This window comes from Rhinolophus hipposideros (assembly GCF_964194185.1).
Source record: "Rhinolophus hipposideros genome assembly, chromosome: 14".
In the NCBI taxonomy this organism is placed as follows: Eukaryota; Metazoa; Chordata; class Mammalia; order Chiroptera; family Rhinolophidae; genus Rhinolophus; species Rhinolophus hipposideros.
The window spans coordinates 18,524,103-18,545,276 of NC_138060.1; the positions used below are offsets into that span (position 1 = coordinate 18,524,103).

The 21,174-nt window shown below is 41.4% G+C and overlaps 1 protein-coding gene across 2 annotated transcripts in view; it reads right to left on the reverse strand.

Annotated features, from left to right (window-relative positions):
* CACNA2D3 (calcium voltage-gated channel auxiliary subunit alpha2delta 3) overlaps positions 1-21,174 on the reverse strand; it is an 853,665-nt gene that overhangs the window by 210,213 nt on the left and 622,278 nt on the right. For both annotated transcript variants that reach the window (XM_081073057.1, XM_081073056.1), the window contains 2 exons: positions 7,185-7,256; positions 5,766-5,846 (listed from right to left, as the gene is read on the reverse strand). In XM_081073057.1, the coding sequence (XP_080929183.1) occupies positions 5,766-5,846; positions 7,185-7,256 (153 nt within the window). The remainder of the gene's footprint in view (positions 1-5,765; positions 5,847-7,184; positions 7,257-21,174) is intronic.

Here is a 21,174-nt window from a genome sequence, read left to right on the forward strand (position 1 = left end):
TGGGATTGAGGAAAGAGGATGGGGGAAAAGAAAAAGAGGAAAAGGAGGAAGCAAGGAAATAATAAAAGACATTGAATTGAATGCAGATCCTCCAAGGCTAACCCAAACTCTGCTTCATCCCTGGGAAACAGAGGCTAAGCTGACCTTCCCACCAATGTCCTATGCTTATTGTTTAAATGCCATTTCCACTTGCTTGTTGCTCCTTTAGGCCTCAGCCTACTAGGATCTCCATTTGCTGTCCCCTCCCCACCCCCACCTGCCAAGATGCCACCAGAACACCTTTCTCTACAGTTGCCAGTGGCCTCCTAATTACCAAACGCTGTAGAAAGCTGTCTCTTGCATCTTCCCGGTTGTATTAGCCAACTGCACCCTCTTCGTTTACACTCTTCTTTCCCTCAGCTTCCAGACTCCATACGCCTGGGTGTGCTCCTTTCCATAGGATTCTCATAGGAACGTTGTCTCCCCCAGTAAGTTTCAGCAACCACCTGGATGCTGTTGATCTCCAGGCCTGTGGTCCAGCCTTGGCCTCGCCCCTCAGTGGCAGATCCACATACCCAACTGCATGTCAGTCATCTGCACCTGGGTATCCCTCAGGCTGTTGGACTCACCCGGTCCATCATGGCAGCTCTTCCCTCAGCACTGCTCTTTCTGCTCTTCTCTCTGTCGGTGGCACTACCACCTGCCCATACTCCCAAGTTAGATATGACAGCGTCATCCTTAGACTTGTTTCTTTCTTTCATCCCCAACTTCTTGATCCAAGTAATCACTAATTTTTCTTCCAGAAATTACTCAGATTCAACTTTGCTTCCCCACCCTACCATCCGTAAAGATTCAATGTAATAGATTTCCACAATGGTGCTAACTGCTCTTCCTGCCTCAAAGGTTGGCCCTATCAAAGTCATCTTCCAGACTGATCAAAGTCAAAGATACCTCTGGCTCTATTGCCCCCCTGTGTAAAAGCCACTAAAGACCTCTTTCAAGTGTAAGACAAAAATCCACGGGCCTATCCATCAGGTGTCCCTGGGGTCTGGCTCCTACCTGGGTACCCAGTCCTACCTCTTTCCCCTCATTGCCTCTCAGGGAACATGGCAGCAACAACAACCCCCCTGCAGTTTTCTATCCTACCAAGACCTTCACTCACACAGCATTAGCGGCCTAGAGCACCGCTCCTTCCCATCTTCCCCTACCTAGTTCTCATCCATGCTGTAAACTCAGCATTCATCACCTCAGGTTCATCACCTACAAAAAGGTTCTCCTGATCCTCCCATTGTTTCTTCCTTTGCATAGCATGTTTCCATAAAACTCCAAGATTCCTCCCACGACTACCTTCACTGATATGCATGAAAATGCTACACCTGACTTTCCCACCTCTCAGCCCAGCTGGCTGTCTTTCCTTCCCTCGCCTCGTTCTAGATAAGGCAGTACCTCCCCCATCAGAACGGGCTTTGTGGGGAAGGAGCCGTTTTACTGATCTTTGACTTCTACCTCCTTAGCATACTGCCTGGCACATGGCAGGGGCTGCGGTTAAGGTTTGTGTTTATTCAAGACATTCTTCCCTTTACCCAATATTATTTAATTCATCTTTAAAGTCTGAACTATAGTAAGTATCACAAGTGAGCCAAAAAGGAGAAGCTGATTTGCTATGGCAGGTGATTCGCCAGTTCTTCTCAAGCTATATCTGAGAAAGTCTTCCTGATGTTCAGAAACTATCTGGTTAAAATCCTTCCCGGGAGAACAATCTGAGAAAATGACATCAGAATTTTTTGTTGTTTGGTTGGTGACATATGGATATAACTTAATATAGATGTAAGAAGAGAAAGTCTGAGCAAATCTCAAAACACACTCGGTGGATGAATCTCTCAGAAAACCAAAAGCTTCTAATATGACAATGTCCAACATTTGCTTTTGGCCACAAATCAATATCCTGATGAAATCTCTAATTTTTATTTCATCTGAAATAGAACCAGTCTTCCTGTCCATTCTAATGTGCCGTTCCGTGGAGTAATAGAGAACAGATCGGACACGAGGCGTTCCAGCACTTGGGGCTGCCAGAGGCCTTCATCCTGAAGCATGGTCTCCCGGAGACCAGCAGTCTCGTGGTCCAACAGCTGGGAAGGAGGTGCTCCCCTTCCAAGTGCAGGGGCTTTGGGCTAATGAAGTGAACCCAATTATAAAATGGCTTGTTACCTTAACAGAGGCCATGGTGTCTGGAAATTATTGCTGGGGTGTCTGGAATTCTTAATAAAAATTACAGGAAGTCTGATCACTTATGGGAAAAATCTATGAAGCTAAGGGAAAAGAAAGAATTCTATCTTCTGGGAAAACCCCAAGAGCCAAGAGCTGACTCATCTTTACAAGGTGTTAATCAGGAGGGAAAGGTGTGATCCCCACTCTCCTCCCTGGAGCTCTCCTCTCCTGGATGAGAGGGGCCTGTCCCGCCATGGCTGTCCCTGGCTGACAGGCACACCTTTTCCCAAGGCGTGTTATGGGAACCAGAGGAGGACTGACTGGGGTTTACGTATGTTCTATCTGTGTCTCCGGTTCCCAGCCCGACCCTTGGGAAAGCATAAAACAGAAGTGCCTGTATTTCAGGCATTGCTGCTTACATTTCTGTAGTTGATCTTCCTCTATTTTCTTGTTACACTGTGTTTCACTCATCTTTCACTAGATGAGTTACAGTGAGAAAGTCATTTCAAGTTTCCTCAACTGAAAACAGGGCCACCCTGTACCTACTTCATGGGAGCACAATACAGATTCCAAGGGAATCGTGCATTTACAGCACTTTTACCACACCAGACACATAGTAAAAAGTTCAATGCATGTTTTCTTGTTTTATTTTATTTGAACTCTTATTGTTATTGTTAATAGTCTAACATTTATTTCAACTATGATTATGATTATGATTATGATTACCATTGCCATTTATTGTTCCTAATGGTTTTAGGGTAATATATAGCAGCTAAAATCATGGCTTGCTAGCTGTGAGACTTGGTGAGATAGTTAAACTATCTGTTTCTCAGTTTCTGTAGCTATAAAATGGGTGTAGTGGCAGCGTCTACCTATTATTAAGTACAACACTGCCATAAAGAGCTGAGCTTGTCAGGTAGAGGAAGCTTTAAGAAATAGATCCACAGGGTAATTGGTATCAGTGTCATATTATGTTCATACTTCCTTGATTTATTGGGCATATATCAAGTAGTGACATTGTACTTAGGTTTTTACATCTTCTCATATGAAATAAGAGGCTTAATTGTTTGGAATCATTCCGTAAGTGTAGGATACCCTTCCTTAGACAGTGAGCCTACAATTCTGGGCATGTAGGTCTGGGGATTTGAATGAAATGAAGTGCATCTTCTTTAGGGAGCTCACCTCTCTCTCTTAGACCTTTGCTTTCAGTCTCGGGGCAGCTATACCATTTCCAGCACTTGATAATGTGGGTTTGGATCAACCAGATGTCCTATTGGGTCTCGGGAAACTTAACCCCAACTGTGAAAGCCTACGAGGTGGAAGAGGCTGGATGTCAGGGCCCTGGGTGGCAGTAGGAAGAAGGCCTTTCTCACCTCAAGAAACCTGAACAGGAGAGTTTTTGCTAAGGAGGCCACCTTTTATGAGCCTGGACACCTGATTTTAACTTAGAGTTCATTTTTTTTTCTTTTCTGTCTTATGAAGGTGATTTTTGGACCAGACAGGAAGCACTGGGTAAAGTCAAATCCTCTGGGGACTCTGAGAAGCCTGGGCTGCCAGGTGGGGGTGCAGCATGGGCGTACAGATGTTGGTGATGATACTAATGCCCAGACCGGAGGGGAGCCCCAGAAGGCAGGGGTACCCACCACCTCAGGATGAACAACCTCCATGGTCCTCACTCTGCAGCCCTCCATCATCTTCTCCTGGACTGTTTTGATTTCTCAGGAAAAATAGAGTGTAGCGCAGGATAATTTTAGGTGGCATATGGGCCTGGTATTAAACTTATTCTTAGTTACTGAGAGTTAGCCCTTTTAAAATGTCTTCTACCCTTCCAATTCTATCAAAAAGAAAGTTTCCATTTAATATACAGCTTTAACAGTCCCCTTTAATGCTACCTTAAAAAGAACAGACTCAAATTCAGAAACTTAGATTACAAAGCAATCATTTAATGCTATTAGTTTTATGATTTTTTTTTTACAATTGTATCTTTTATAATGGCAGATCACACTGGTTTTTCTTTTTAAATGGTGCTATGGTGTTTCCTATTAAAATCAATTGAAGTGAAGAAAGTTTTGAGCTGATTTACAAATGAAGTATTAAGTAAATAATTATACAGATGGTATATGAACATGGCAACAAATCACGAAGTGGTGTGTGAATGGTTTACGTCTGTTCCAAGCACGTGGGTCAAGGACTCATACGGACCTGGCTCAAAGTACACTCACCACTTCCTACTCATGTGGCCCTGAGCTCTGTGAACATACTCCCTATGAACTTGAGTTTCCTTGTGCGTAGAATGAGTACAACAGCACTGCACTGCTCTGACAAAGCTTGGTTAACATGACCTGGGAAATGCATTATGCACGGTGTCAAGTACTCGGCCAATGTTATCTGCTAATAGTGTACCACGAGGCACCCTGTCTCGTGCCACGAAGTGGTGCTTTTTTTAAACAGCCATTTTCTGCACCTCTCATTTTGCATCCAACCCCCTGTGGGGTGACCTGATCACTTTGGCTGCAGCCATCCATTCAGCTGACTTGCTTGAACAAGAGTTTGCTGTGATGCCTGGTGACTGGCTAATCCACTCCCTTGTTCTTATTCCAACCCTCTGTCAAAAGGTACGCCTATCCCTGTCATACAATTTAAGAATCCTGCCTAATGCACATGACCTTGTATTATAAGCCTTTCCTCAGGCATTTCAAAAGTCTTGGAAAACCCCATTTTTATTTTTTTTAATTAGTTTCAGGTGTACAAAGCAACATAATAGTTATATCCCCCCATAAGTGATAGTCCCCCCATCTGAAAAACCCCATTTTTAAAGACGGCAGAGAATTCCAGCATGTGCTTGCCTAGTCATTCAGTTAAGCCATCATTCTTTTGAGCATTCTAGGTTAGCAAAGGCCCAGTGGCTAGGAAGCCCACAGGTACCTGAACCCAGGATGGGAAAGGTTCAGTATCCCACGCGGAGGAGGGCTGTGGGTACCAGGAGGCTGGAGGTCACGTTGAATGCCCTGTACACTGTTCTAGATTCCCAAAGCAGTGTCCTACCAAGGCCTGCTCTATCTTCTTTGTTCCAAAATTTCCTACTGCACCCCTTCAATTAGGTTCAAAGTTAAAATGACAAACCAAAAAACAAAACAAAACAAAAACAAACAAGAAAAAAACACCTTATAATTCTCTTAGTTCTAAGGATTTTAATTTAGCATTAAGAAAGAAATATTAATTTATACCTCATCACCTTTCAAGATAGAGGGAATACTTATTCAATAGAGTCAGAGGCCATTTTTCTTTGTGCCTCATTGGGTTTCTGCTAAGAGGCAGCAGATGTTAAAGGGTCCACAGACTGGGGTGAGTCAGGAGACCATCAGAGAAGTTAGACCTGCATAGACCTGTATCGACCTACTTAGATTTTTACAGACTGTTACCTTTTTTTTAAAAAAGAAAAGCATGTCAGAAAGAGAGTACAAGGGTAGAACGGCCTCTTTCCTTTGTGTTTTTATCATTACTATGGCAGGTTGTAATGTCCAAGGTAATTTATCTTGGACATTTGGCCCTTGACTATTAAATACGTGATGCAGTACCTTGTATTTGGGGATGGTCTTCAGAAGCTCTTTCACTGGGACATCTGTGCCAACCACGCCCAGAAGAATGCCCTTCGATCTCTGTTGAAAACAAACATTAAACAAAACAATATTAAGTTAATTGGGTAGAAAAAATAGAACCTTGTGAGAAGCCACATACCACAGATCACTGTCTGATGCCTTCTCCAAATGAACAGAGGTTGAGGATTAACCCAGATCTCCTAGAGGAAGCTTCTTCTATTCCCACCCCCCCCAAAAAATGTATTACTCGACAAGAATGGCAGCTTCTCAGGCCAAACATTAACAACTACAATCTAAACACATCCATACCAAGAAGCTAGTTTTCTTCTGTCTGCTGAAAATAAAGAATGGATGTGCAGAAGCACTAAAGTTTCAGCAGCTAAGGACTGCAATCATTAATCAGTTTCTCTTATGGAAGCTTTCTACAGGAAAGACTTATAGTGTGTTAACTGCGTTCTCAATTTACACTGCCATCTGGTGCCCAGGAGAGAGAGACTAAATAGAGAAAGAAGAAAATAAGGCTAACAGTTTTAGCAGTCAGTTGAAACCAAGAACTAAGGTAAAGGAATAGGCCTCTAGGGTCCCAGTTTCCAAGGTCAACGTGATGTGCAGAAACTGTCCGATATCAGAAATGCCTTCCAGAAGAAGATATTTGCTATCATTCATTGTTTTACCCACATTCAAGTCCATCCAGAACCTCACAATGTGACCGTGTCTGGAAAAAGCATCATTGCAGGTATAATTAGTTAAGGATCTCGAGCTCTGAAATCATCCTGGATTTAGGATGGGCCCTATTTCCAACGACTGGTGTCCTTATAAGAAGAGGAAAGGATAGAGACACATGAGAGAAAAAGGTCATGTGAAGACTGAGGCAAAGATTGGAGTTGTGCTGCCAGAAGCCAAGGGAAGTCTGGGGCCATGGAAGAGGCAGAGAGGGATTCTTCCCTAGAGCCTTCAGAGGAAGCATGGCCCTGCCGACACCTTGACTTTGGACTTCTAGCCTCCAGAATTGTAAGAACAAACTTCTATTGTTTTAAGTCACCCTGTTTGTGGCACTTTGTTGCCACAGCCCTAGCAAGCTAACACAAAGCTGTTAACTATAAATCATAGAACAGCTGTCCACCATAATCCAGGATTCTCTGTGCGGTTTTCCTTCCTCTGGTTATTGAACACTTCAATTTTGGAAAAGTGATGCACATTGTAAAACGACGCCTGCTTGTGTTCCTCTCATCTGTGCTTGATTTCATGATTCTAACAAAAGGATTAGACGTGAGGGGAAATTATATACCTTCTATCCTTAAAATAAATAAATAAAGGTCACCAGGACTTGAGGCAGAAGGGGTCTCAGAAAACAACCCTCCTAAAGCATCGAGCAGGAAGCACAGCCACTGTACTCACGGTTTCGTTCTGCTTACTAAACACGGGCATGGCGACAGTGGTCATCAGGACAAGGCCCTGATCATCGGCAAGCTGGATGGAGAGAGAAAAGCCAGTTACCTGAGAATGATCTAGAAACCACAGGGCGGGAGGCCATCCTCCCTGTCTTATCCTTTCCTCACCAGGGGTCATTGGGAATGGACCAGTGCCCACTAGAGCCTTTGGCTCGAGAAAGTGTACTGTCCCTTCACCCTGATCTGAAGGTGAGGATCCCAGCCCCTGGTTGGGGAAAAAAAGTCAGTCGCCATCAGTCATTCCAGCTGATATGGTCACTACATTCAGCCATATTGGTTCAAATAAAGCCTTGTTGGAGCTTCGTTAATTCATTTTATTTTATTAACATAGATTAATTTTATATTTTTACTCTGCAGACGCTTATGTTCAATATGTGCAATGTTAATGCTTCTCCTTAATCTGAAAATTAAAGATCAGAAAGCATGAGTGTAAGGGGTCTTATGAGTTGTCCCTGCTGAAAACAATGGAATCTGGAAACATTTATTCTCCTCAATGTAGTTGAGTCAAGACTTTTTTGGACCTCTACGAATCTTTGCATGCCAGTCCCAGATGAAAAACAAACAACACAGAAATACAAAAAATAACTTGATCAACCAATCCCTAAAATCACTGCTAAGAAACTAAACATTTCTCATGGAAGAACAACCCTTGATATATTGCACACAAAACACTTCTGTAACCTTTTGAGTTGCGTACAAATGCATCAAGACCCACCATCTTATCTGCTTTTCACAGTGTTGGGAGACAGACAAGGACCCCTACTCCACCTCAGTAACAAATGAGGAAACAGACTTCTAGACCACAGCAGGCTTTGGTCCAAGACAAACCTGGTTCTAATTCTCAGCTTTGAATCTTTGTTATCTGTGTGAGCTAAGCCTCCATGTTCTCAGTTAATATAATCCCAGTGATTCCCCAGCATTGTTGCCTCGATGATAGAACGTGAAACTGTCCAGCATGGCACCTGGCATAAGAAGGTGCTCAAAGGATGCTAGTTTCCTTTCCCTGCCTTCAAGGTCACATGGCTAGTCAATAGCAGAGTCCAAAGTGAAATCAAGGCACGTAGCACTGCTGTTAGGAACCCACATTGGCATGGCAAGTCTGGTGGGAGAGGGATACTTTCTGTTTACATAGCTCACGAAAGCCTCATGGGAAGCAATTTGTGAAGGAGAATCCACTGTCTTCAGTCTAGAGAGTGTTCTGATGTTTAGGTACTTCTCCATAGCTTTAATTCCACAGCAAAATCAGGCGCTGCTCCCTCAGTCTTCTTGGGCAGGGGCATTATAAAGAGAAGACCCTAAAATCTAGAACCCCATGGACTGAAGTCCCCATGGATGGGCTGGCCTCTTGAGGAAAGGTTATTAACCTCAGTCCATCATCCACTATTCTTGTTCTTCCAGTAGATTCTTTGAGCTACTGGGCCTCACTACTCATAATGTAGTATATAGAACAGCAGCACTTGAGTGCATTAGAAATGTATTAATCGCCAGCTGCACTCTAGGCCCTCTGAGTCAAATCTTTATTTTAATAATTAGTATGCATATAAAAACTTGAGAAGCACCATTGTAGCATAATCCTTGCCACCATCAATCATCAGAATACCTAAAGAGAAGCTTGTAGTAGTTGGGGAAAACGTGTAACAGGAATAGAAGGGCCATGTTTTTATGAGTTTTACATCCACATCAAGATGGGCCTACATTCCCCCATGATAAATATACGAGATGAGGCAAAAACCTCACGGTCCCTCAAGAACTGAGGATTCATGGTGTGATGGTTAACTTTATGTGTCAACTTGGCCTGGCCATAGTGCCGATCTGTTTGGTCAAACACCAGTCTGAGTGTTGATGGAGATTTTCTCATGAGTTTCTAGATGTGATTAACATTTAAATCAGTAGACACTGATAAAGCAGACTACCCTTCTTGTCCCCTCCACAATGCGGGTATGTCTTATTCAGTCAGTTCAAGGTCTTAAGAGAAAACACAGATGTCCTAAGGAATTCTGCTTCCAGACTGCCTCCAGACTCAAGACTGCAACCTCAACTTTTCCTGGATTTCCAGCCTGCTCTACGGATTTCAGACATGTCAGCCCCCATGATTCTGGGAGATAATTCCTTAAAATCTCTCTCTCTCTCTCTCTCTCTCTCTCTCTCTCTCTCTCTCTCTCTCTCAATCTGTTTCTCTCTCAATAAATATACAAAGAAAATTATATAGAAAAATATATACATTTATATCTCCTATTGTTCTATTTCTCTGGAGAACCCTTACTAATACATGTGGCAATTATGTAATTTATTATTTGGGGAAGCCTAATTTGGATGATAGACTAAGTAAAAAAACAAAACTTTATCATAATATTAATAATTAAATAAAAGTAACTATGAGATGATGCTGATAGTTATTGCCACCCACTGTGTGAAAACATGGTTCCAACATCTTGCTAAAATACATAAAGTATAATATGGCTGCCACTGAGGGCACGCAAGGCCATTTTCAAAGGCAGAACAAACCCACAGTAAACATTTCTCTCAGAATCAAAAGTGTTCCCACATTCTGACTCCTTATGTAATCCTTACTGCTATAAAGAAAACTGATTTGAGCTGATCCATAACCCTGGGCAACTTCCACTTTGCAAGTCAAATCAGAATTTCAAGCAATGCCAACAAGTATCCTGAATGAAATCAAAACATATGATTGACAATAAGAAATGTAGCTTTTTTCTTATAACCAGTAAAAATAAACTATAAATCATTGGTCATTAATCTGGCACAAACATAAGATCATGAGAAGCTAACTTCCAAATATTAAGCCAGAATATAGTGACAACTCCATTCAGGGACTAATTCCAAATGTAATTACTGCATCGTGACCTAAAAAAAAAAAAAAAAACAAATTCCCATAATATTACATTTGTACTGAAACCATTCATTTGTAACCAGCCCCAGGTAAACAGAGGAAATGCAGTGAGCTCAGTCTAGCTACTATGCTATGAGCTCACCTGCTCTCCTAGGGGCAGTTCTGGGCCAGATTTGGACCGGCTTGGCCGGAGCCCTAATCTGTACCTGCCTGATGTATAAGCTTACCAGTATGGTCACGAGGGCTGGCAGGAGCCTGGAAATAGCACTTGCACAACATAAAGATGCCCTTCTGTACCCACCAGCTCCATCTTTCCCAGTCTCCACAGGTCTGGATTCTGTGAACCTTAAACACTTCATGGAGAACGAACATCAATTTGAAAGTTAATTTGCACTGTAAGTACTTTATGATCGAAAGGCATTTTGTACTCCTGCCATAGGAAGGAGCAGCCAGTGGCAAAAGTTTTTTTTTTTTCCTTTTTTTTTTTTTTCGGACCACCAAGCAGAAGTTATGCAGTCAACCACAGCCAGACACACTCTGTCCCCAAACACTAGGGGGTCCCTGCTTTTCTGTGGCCCCTTAACCTGTAGCAGCTGCTGAGGCAAGAGCTGCTTATGATTCATATATGTTGCTTCCAAGAAAAACGCAGACGTAGAGTCAACAGTCATTTTCTAAAGGGTAGAAATAGGAGGGGGGGATCGCGATGGTCCATCTGGGCAAAATCCCATTAACTTAAGTCCAAGTAGGAATCCTAAAATGAACTGCCATTCAATTATACTTGCCCAGGCTTTGAACAGGCCTCCAAAATGCATGGTTGTGGTGCTCTGCTGTATAATACGTGTATATTATGCCATTTCCTTCATTTCCTATGCTACATAATGGGGACCATTCTGGTATCAAAGGAAATGATGAATAATAATACCGAACACCTGGTTTATAAAACACAAACTTGCTCAACAGATTGACTGCTTCCTGTTAGCTTCCCAAGTTAACCATACATATGCGCTCATATGAATATGCATTTAGATTCATTTGTGAGGTATACACGATGATTCCAAGCCTCTACTTCCAATGCTCGATTAGTTGCCCACTGATGACACCAGTTGGCAATGCAGACGGCTTTCAGGTGTGGCCCCAGAGAGGGTAACAGCACATTTGTGGGGTTTGCCGCTGGCCTCGTCATTATTATTCATTGATTCCTTTGATAAACATTCTTTGAGCATCAGCTGTGTGCCAAGTTCCATGCCGTGTTCTGGAAGACAACTAGCAATCAGACACAGGTCTTACCCCAAGGAACCCCAAGTCCTTCAGGGAAGACAGAAAAGCTAATGAGGCAGATGCAGAGGGCTGGTTGGGGTCGGCACACTGGCTCTCATTACAGAGGAGCTATCTTCTTCAGTACTAGCTTGAACCAAAGTAAAAAAAAAAAAAAATCCTGTATTTACTGATATCTGTCAGAGGTTATGCGACAGATTCAGAATTCTTCCTGAAAGTCAGCTTATCAACATCAGGAATAAGTTCCCTGCTGCACTGCAGTCTCATCCACATGTTTTATACTTAAGAATAGTTATGAATGGTACCATGCAGGGAAACATTTTTAAAAATTGCCCTGCATCTTTCTTCTCTTCTTTTGCAAATAGCACCCCCTTCTTTTAGGGAAATCCTCTTCAACCCTTCCACACACAAGTTCCTTGGCAGCTAAACTCTTCCATCCTGCATACGGTTGGGCATTAAACCCAAGTTGAGCCAACCAGAGCACGACACACACACACACATACACACACACACACACACACGTGCATGCATCCTGCCCATATTAATTTATTAATTACCACATAATTCAAGATAGGCTACCTGGGTTTTTTTTCTTTTTTCCTACCTGTAGCAAATAGGGAAAACTCTCTATTCTCTTTTGTATACAATCTTAGGAATGTAAGCCTGACAACCTTGTCCCCTCCCCACAGAGCAGCGACAGGGAAAATAAGTAAAGCCAACCAAGAGATAGGAGGAAAGAAGTGTGTGTGTGTGTGTGTGTGTGTGTGTGTGTGTGTGTGTGTGTGTGTGTGATGAAGGAGAGGGAAGGGCACAGAGGGAGAAGAAGGAAGACAAAGAGGGAGGGAGGGTACCAGTCCCTAGATACTTTTGCCCCTAAGATCAGCTCTACCCATGTTTTTTCCCTATTATTGAGTTATTTGAGGCAGTAAGTGATTTTTAGTTTTCCCCAAATGAGCATGGATTGGAATTGTAACTCTTACAACAGAAGAGTCCCGATTTGTGCAAGTGTCAGTATCAGCCATAAGGACCTAGGTAGCTCTAGATATCCCTGGAGAGGGCCCCAAGTCCCACATACCACTCACACAGGGGGGCATAGCTGAGGCCAGAAAGGCCAAAGGGAAAATGACCCCAACATTCCTAAGGTGAGTGGTTGTGTGTTCTTGCCACCAGGCAAGAAATTTAGGTACCCCCACAGTACCCAAATACTACATGGCAATAGATAGTAATTTGGGGCAATGGCGACTCTTTAGGATTGCATGAAAAACCACTGTCATTAGAACTTTGTGTAAAACCTTCATAACAAATAGAAGTGTCTCTTCTTTGAAAAAAGAGCCTGAGCTGGAAGTCACAGAACCAGTCTTCTTTGGACTGCACCAGGACAGAGATGTACGCACACGCGGGAAAGAGGACAGGAAGGGAGACCGGTTGCAAGCACTGCCAGTTTCCCAGCAGGCTCCGCCAGACTGGGGCTAGTTGTGGCTACAGTGCTGCTACCTTTGAAAGGCACCTGCTCTGATAGCCTCTTCACACCTCCAATTAGAGGGAGCTTGCCAGGGCCAGTGGCAGGGTCCTCTGTTTCTCCATCGCTGGAGGCTCCTGCAGGTGAGGGCCCAACCCCAGAGAAAGGAGACAGGCTGGATGCCAGACCCTGAGCAGATAGTTGAGCTAAGGGCAGCATGGCTGGCACCCCAATTGAGGGCTAGCAGGTGGTTTTCAGCAGAGCCTCCTGCCAGATCTGCTCAGCCCTGGAGGTTTGGGCTCCAAGAGAAGGTTGGACATAAATGGGGAACTCAGCTCAGAAAGAGACGGGCTCTAAGCCAAGAACAAAGGCCAGCTCATTAACTCTCCTCAAATATCAGATTTCTTCTCCGCTTGCCTTACATTTGCTTTTCTTTTCTTATTAAAGTTGATCAACATATTGACTACTTTAACAGAGGACATCATATAAATATATAACATAATAAATATTTATATCTGTATATTTCTGTATATATTATATATAATTTGCGAGCACACAGCTGTATTTCTACTGGGTCTTCCTTCTAACACCTGGTGTGAACACCAACTTGCACTCCATGAAAAGACATTGCCACCTTCTAGTGGCAGTTGGGGTAAATTGCAGGCATAAGGTCCTGGGAGGTAAGTCATTTAGAGAGTATAGCCTTACCAATAAAAATGTATTTAAATGGCAGCCAGTGTCACTTAATTCCCCTCCAGTGGAAGCAAAGACAGGCCGTTCAACTGTTGGTTCTGTCAATAACCTTTGCTTTGATAGGAAAAGTATAGTACAATGAGGTGGGAAAACACATCTGAGAACATTTTTAAATAGCAGATGGAACATTTTGAAAGAAGTACCATTGATTCTTTAAGGTATATAGGATCTGGGAATGTGAGAGGGGAATGCAGGAAAAGAGATTCTTTTTCCTTGCACTCTCTCAAATGCAGCTTGAACAGAAGGGAACTGACCCTTTGGCATTCTCTCCTTTCTCCATGAGCTTAGGTATACCAATGACCTGGGAATCCCCAAAGGCCATTCTCTGGGTATCGCATGCCAAGGAGCAGTGGGAACAGAATGGAAACAGATGGCACCCATGTCTTCCAGTTTTCACACTCCATAGCAAGGAGAGAGCTGATAGTAGAAGGTCATGATAATAACACTGTGCACATTAGTTGGTAAAAGCATCAGGGCAAAAAGGATGGACACATAGATCTGGGAAAGGTGGCATGAGCAGAATACGTGGCTATGCGGAGACCCTCCTCCAAAAAATCCCGGGGCCTTCCCTCCTAGTCCTAGACCAAAACAGTCTTCTGCACCTACCTCTTTCCGTGACCAATTCCTTCCCCTCCCCCATATCTTCCACTCCTTCTACCATTGCAACACCCCTTATTCTCAATACTGGAAAGAGAGATCAGGAAAAAATAATCTAATAAGAACCAGACTCGATCTGTCTTAACTTTTTGGACTGGCTGTATGCAGAAGGATCTTTTCTCTGGAGACACACCCTGGTGGAGATATATAGACACTCTTCAGGAACTAACACAGGTGAAACCCACTGAAGTGTGGAAAGTAAATCCTATTGGTGCATTTGATGCCTGAAAGGGAGCACGGCATTATCACCATTGTCTGTTTGGCTAATGTTAACATTATCTGACTCCGTGAATTTTACCCTCCTTTTGATTTTTACAGCTGTTCGTGATAATCGTGACATTTGCTGGCTGTTTCAATAGTGGTCAGTTTTAAACAAGAGGCTTTACACATGTATGCATATGTGAAAGTGAGAAAGGAAAGAAAAAATAACTTACTTCAATGATAAAATCAAAAGACTTATAAATCACCATTGGTTGATGTGTGTGTGTATGTGTGTGTGTGTGTGTGTGTGTATCTCATTGTTTTTTATTTATCTCTTTTCTGTATGGTTGAAGTTTTTAATAAGAAGAACATTCCTGTAAATTCTCATCTACAGAAAGCATTTTACCAATAAAACCACCAACAGTATATGCTTGCAATAAATACGAATGCCTAAAAATAAATAATGATTGTAATTCTTTTTTAAAAGTCCCTTTTTGCATAAAGATCAAAATAGTCCTTTAAACGAACTATTGTAACACTTTCACATGAAAATGCTATCACAATAAAGTTTTTATATTCTTAGTTAAATGGATTATATTTGATAATCAATATTTTGGATGTTCTTTATAGCAAGAGGTTTAGAAAAAGCAGGCATTATTATTTTTAATTGAAGAGCTGGTTCATTCAATGCAAGCAATATGAATTGTCTGTCTTTTATAATACTACTCAGATGAACTGTTTCTCTTAAAAAGCTAGACAAATTACAAACAACAATCATTATTTAGATTCCCATTTTGCACTGGCATTTTTCAACATTTTTTTTGCAAGATGCCTGAATTCTAAGTAATATAAAGCATTAACAAAGTAGCGAATAAGAATGAAAATATGAAAAAATAAACTTTCCAAATGACATTTCCCCTTGTTTTGCATTTGGTTATCTTGGTAAATTGTAGTCACTGGGTCCTAGAGTATAATATATAAACGGCATTTTGCTTTTAGCGAAGACATTTGCTCTTCTTATTAAATCACTATTCCTTGAACCTGAGATTTGGATTAACTAAGTTGTGGAATTTGTTTTTAATCTTCTCCTTTTTAACAACCTGAAGACAACGTTGTGGATGATGCTAACACTGGATAATGTTGGAACATTTGTATGAGAATCTCAAAACAACTTTCTTCTAATAAATTTGTTATTATCTAGGGAAATGTTTACGTTGTTGCCTTTCCCCCAGTATTTCTAAGATGTCAGTCATTAAACAGGGAAATATGCTTTGTGAGTAAATGTCTAGAAAGAGGAGGGCACTGTCTTTGACTCAGGACACATGGGCAAAAAAATACTGCAGATTAAAACATCTGAAAGCTGTATTAGGAAACTTCTTTGTGTGTGTATTAGGGTAAAACATGCTTATTTCAAGAATTCTCTGAAATAATGAAAATGAGAATTATCCTGGGGCATTAGGTTTTGGCCAATATTCACAATGAGCTATGACACATCACTGACCCTCCCCCTCCCCGGCCCCGTCATGGCCGAACATTTATATTTTCACAGACGTGGTTTAGCCACCTCTCAAATAGATGCCTGAAAACACAGCCAACTGTCGGAGCTTCGGGGCCCTGAGACAAAGCCTTCCCCTTGTTTAAAGACCCCCTGAAATGCCGCTTCCTCCATAAAACCTTCCCTAATGAAGTGGAAATCGGAACCAGATGTTCAACTTCACTACAAAGATAATCATATTTACTCTACAACCTAAGATACCATCGAGGACCAAATCTGTGCAAACTCTTAATACAGCAGAGTCACTAAACATTGTGGCTGGAGGAAAAGCTGGGGATTCTGTAGAGCCTGTGAACTCCAGAGGCAGAAGCTGGGAAGGAATGCCTCCTCTTTTTATCCATAGCATTTATGATGGAACTGGTACATAAGAAGTGCTCAGCAAATAATACTGGAATGAATTTATCCAATTCCATCCTTTTATTGCTTTTATAAATGAGGTCCAGAGAGGAAAAGGGGTCACAGAGAGCTGCTGCCAGAATTCAGACACTAAGGTTAGCACTGTCTCTTTTCTGGTATGTGGCGTCTACTTGCTCCTTCACCAAGTATCTGTGTGTACTGTGCCTGTGCCAGTGCAGTCAGACTTAGATGGGAAAGAGGTTCTGAGAAGCTGGTGCCCACGTGCTGCTGTTGCCAATAGGGGCAGAAGATTCATGTTGTCCAGCTGATGTCACAGAGGTAAAGGGAAAGGACTTTTTTTTTTTTTTTAACAGCTTGGTTGAATTTTGTGACTTCCTTGGAAAGCGGTATAGAAAGGAGAAATGAGCTACAGAACCAAATAGACCTGAATTAACATCCCAGAGCAACTTATTCAAACTTCTTTAGTCATTTTTATCTATCCATCCTTTCATCCATCCATCCTTCCATCCATCCATCTTTCCATCCATCCATCCATCCATCCATCCATCCATCCATCCATCCATCCATCCATCCATCCATCCATCCACATCTATTCCCAAACGTGGCTTGCTATTACTAACCATTTCATTAAATGTTTTACATTTATATAGTATTATTTAACCCTGACACAGACCTTGCAAAGTGTCTATGTCCATCTTACATGTGAAGTAATTAAAGATAAAGGGGCAAAGTAGCTTTGCCCCTGGTCCCAGAAGGCAGCAGGGGATGTGAGCCTTGGCCCACCTGATCCAAGAGCCCCTGTCCTAATCATGCTATTGTCAACTTCCCACTTTGGGGGTAAGACAAATGCCATGTTTTGCCGTAAGGAGCTTTGAGTATGATGAAAGAAGCAACCAAGCAAATTACCCCTAAAATAGGAATATCCCCCAGAGTTCTTGGGAGGATTAACAAGAATTATAGATGTGAAACACCTAGTACAGTGCCTGTCACACCCAACAATTATGATTGATCTCATAAGGACCATTCTAGGCTTGGGGAGAGAAGTTCATCAGCTTCTTTGAAATCTGCCCACTGCTCTACCAAATATTAACTTCAGCCATTTCTCCATTCAAATTACATAAGAAACATAGAAAATTATTTCTCATTTATCCCAGGAGAAGACATCACGGTTTTAAGTAGTTAAATGATGTGCTTCAGGAAATAGCTGGGGTGGTGGTAATTGTAATTGTCAGTGTTAAAGGAGGTTGGGAAGGATGCACTTTGGGAAGGACATTGTTGGGGAGGAAGGGGGTCGAGGAAGAAGGGACACATGCTTCACAAGCACCCAGTTTCCAAATCATCTAACATGTCGCAGGCCCGGGCAAACTCGGTTGGGTCAAATCCAAGTGCACTGGGCTCATGATTCAGCAAGTGGTTTAATTCCATGAGTCATTTCTGGAAAAAGAAAATCCATACTGTGGCATTGGTCCTTTGCCTGACATCTTTCTACCTCATGAAACTCGGTTGGGTTTTTTCAAAAATCCTTCTAGTTAATTTGAAGGGATAAACATCTAACTTTCCATTTTTGGACTTCTTAGTAGCATTGCTATTCACAATTGCTCAACGGCTCTAATTTACCTCAGAGGGTCATTTCAGTTGAATCCTTTGGCATGGGATGTCTGGAAGCTCGCATAGAGCCATTTCTCCAATTCTCATGGAACTGGGCTACGTTTGAGTTTGCTATGAATATATATATCCATTAATTGGTGGTCTGACTAGCTAATCGTGTGACTGGAAAAAGGATCAGGAACTGAACTAGACCAACACATATGTAATGAGTCGAGTAAAAACAACTGAAAAGGCATCTGCTTCATTAAAATGACCAAGTTTCCAATTTTAACATGCAGAAAAAATATAGGTAGATAAATTCTGCAGATGAAAATTAAGGAAAGGAAAGGCTATGCCTGAGTGCATGGTGCATGTGTGTGCTTTCTCTTGAGTAATTCATGGTGCTTACTTACTCTGTGTGCCACTCAGAAATTCCCCTTCTGTGAGGACCTACAAAAGCAGATTAAAGTCACTGATGGTGGTTTGACATTGACTTGATATAGATAGACTTAGACTTCATTTTCAGAGATTTGGTTTTCAAATTAGTCACTGAATTGTATTGATTTTGATTAGCCCTGTGTTGGAAAGGTGTTCTTCATTGTTCTCTCTCTTCCTCTCTCCTCTGTACTAATGGAAATATAATAATTAAATTAAAAAATACACAATTATGACTGAGGTCCACACATTCTGGGTTGCCTAACTCTTTACTTCATTAAGGTATGCTTTGCAGTTGTCCTTTAAATAATGTTCTCTTCCAGGATCTTGACCAATAAAGTCTAGATTCATATACTACTTTTTCTGGAAACATATCCAGTGCGTTATATGATAGATACAGGCATTTTAAACCCATCGATAAATACAGAGGAGACCCAAAAAATGGCAATCCAACTCTTTGAGTTCAAGATCATCGCTGGGTCAATAAGAACGACTTACAGATCGCATCTAGAAGCAAAGGAATGGAAACACTGGGAGTCCTGTGCTGTTTTCTTCAAGCCCCTCAGCTTAACGTGGGCTACGCTGACAGTAACGTCATAGTAGCCCAGTCATTTGGAGTGTTTGAAATAACTTGTCTCGATCCTCTGCTTTCTTTTCCTTATAAAAGGAAAACAGATACACACACACACACAGACACACTCACACACACACACACACACACACACACACACATATTTCTTTGGGAATGTAAGAACAATTGTCATAAAAATGATTTTTAAAATTCCATTGCTTTTTATTCAGATATTTCTTTGACTTTCAAAAGAAAAGGCAGTTTCATTTTAGCAATGTTAAGAATAGAGTTTGCATTGTTTTAAACGCCTCCAGAAAGTCCTATTTTATAGTGTGTTTGATTTAAATAAGTAATAGAAAACATTCAAACAAATGAAAATCTTTGAAAGAAGACTGAATTCCTAAGACACTAAAAATTAAGTCTGGGACTAGAAATCTTTGAGAGTGTAGGGATTTTTAAATCGATTCTTGGTTTCTGCCTTTACTAGTATCTAGTCCTTTTTTTTAAGAATACCAGATTATATCAGTGTTTCAAAGCCATTTCTGCTGTATTTTTATCAAATGTGTCTCTATTAAACAAGGGATAATGCTATTAGCATTATCAGTAGTATTAATACCCCTGCCATGCCCTCTAGGTGAGCACGTGGTATGGAGGGACCCTGGCAAGCACGGCTCACGAACTTCTCAGGAGAGTCCTGAAAGGAGGATGTTTTTATCCCATTACGACAATGAGAAAACCAACGCTAAGGATGATAGCATCCTGGGCCCAAGGTTACCAGGGAGAGCTGGCAGGGCTGGACCTCACCTCCACCTCTATTCAACCCTGAAGTTGGCCTTCAGACTACTGGACTGTCCTGACTCTGCCCAGAAAGTGGAACGACTCCATTCTGTCATATGCGCACAGCACCAAGGGCTTTACTGGGCAGTCACAGCACCCTCCAAATAGCAACTTGGGCAAATGCTATTTTCACCAGCTCCACTTTTCTCATTTTTAAGGCAAGGCTGCCCTTCCTTCCAGCCAGCCCTCCAATGAGGTATGAGTAAGACAGGCAACACCTCCAACTGAGGTGTGGTTGCATTGGTGACCCCCAAAGTGTAAGCATGCACCTACCATTTCCATGGGTTTCCCAGACTCGGATCAATGTTGCTCTAAGTATCTAGCATGCACTGGGCCTTTGACTAAATAGAGACCAAAAATGACCACTTTTTCTGGTAGGAAAGAAAGTTTTGATAAACAAAGGTACTTTTATAATCGGTACCATGTGAGACACCCCATCCTTTATATACCATCATCCTTATGACGAGAGCTATCTGTACCAAGAAACAATGTAATTGGATGTGTGTTTTCACAACTGAGGTTGGGTTTCCCACTTGTTTGTTTGTTTATGGGGAAACTACTGTTTCAGCAAACAACTGTTAGGCTAACCCTTGTTAGTCTATCCATTCAATGTATTCGTGAGTAATACATTTAGTTCATTATTAAGATAAACATAATTATAATAATAATATATGCTAATTGTACAGGATAAGAAAAGTACAGGACTGTACTAAGAAGAAAACAAAATAAATACTTGTTCTTCTACCATTAAGGAGTAGCTACTATTAAACAGGTCTACGCATTTCTTTCCAATATTGTTTTATGTATCTGTTTGTGTATTTACTTACACACACACACATACACATGAAGCATATTGTACATAAAATGTTATATTCTGATTTTAAAACTACTCTATTTTCTTATATTATTAAATCTCCTTTTGGCCCATAATTTTGTAATTGCTTCCTAACATTTTGTCTTTTGGAACTGCAGTAACTTGGGCAACCACTTTCCTACTGCTAAATATTTTGGCTCTTCTTTCCCTCATTATAAATAAAATTGCAAGTCACTGGCTAATTTAGGCTAGATTCTCCAAAAGTGGATAATGAGGTCAAAGCATAGAAATCTGAAAGTTTCTGATATGTACTAGCAATGCTTTCTTGAAAGCTTTGTCAATTTTTATTCTTAGTAGTGTACAAGCTAAATAAACAAACAGACTTATTTTCTCATAATGAAATTAAAGCCTTGTTATTTCCTTGCTATTTCCCTTATTATTAAATAGAACCTAAATGTTACAAAAGGTCAGATATATGTGAAATGTGGTAAAACATGAATATTTTTCATATATACAGGTAGCCAAACATTACGAGACTGTTTAAAATTCAAAGAATTTTTTTTTAAATAAGAAATGCAAACAGCT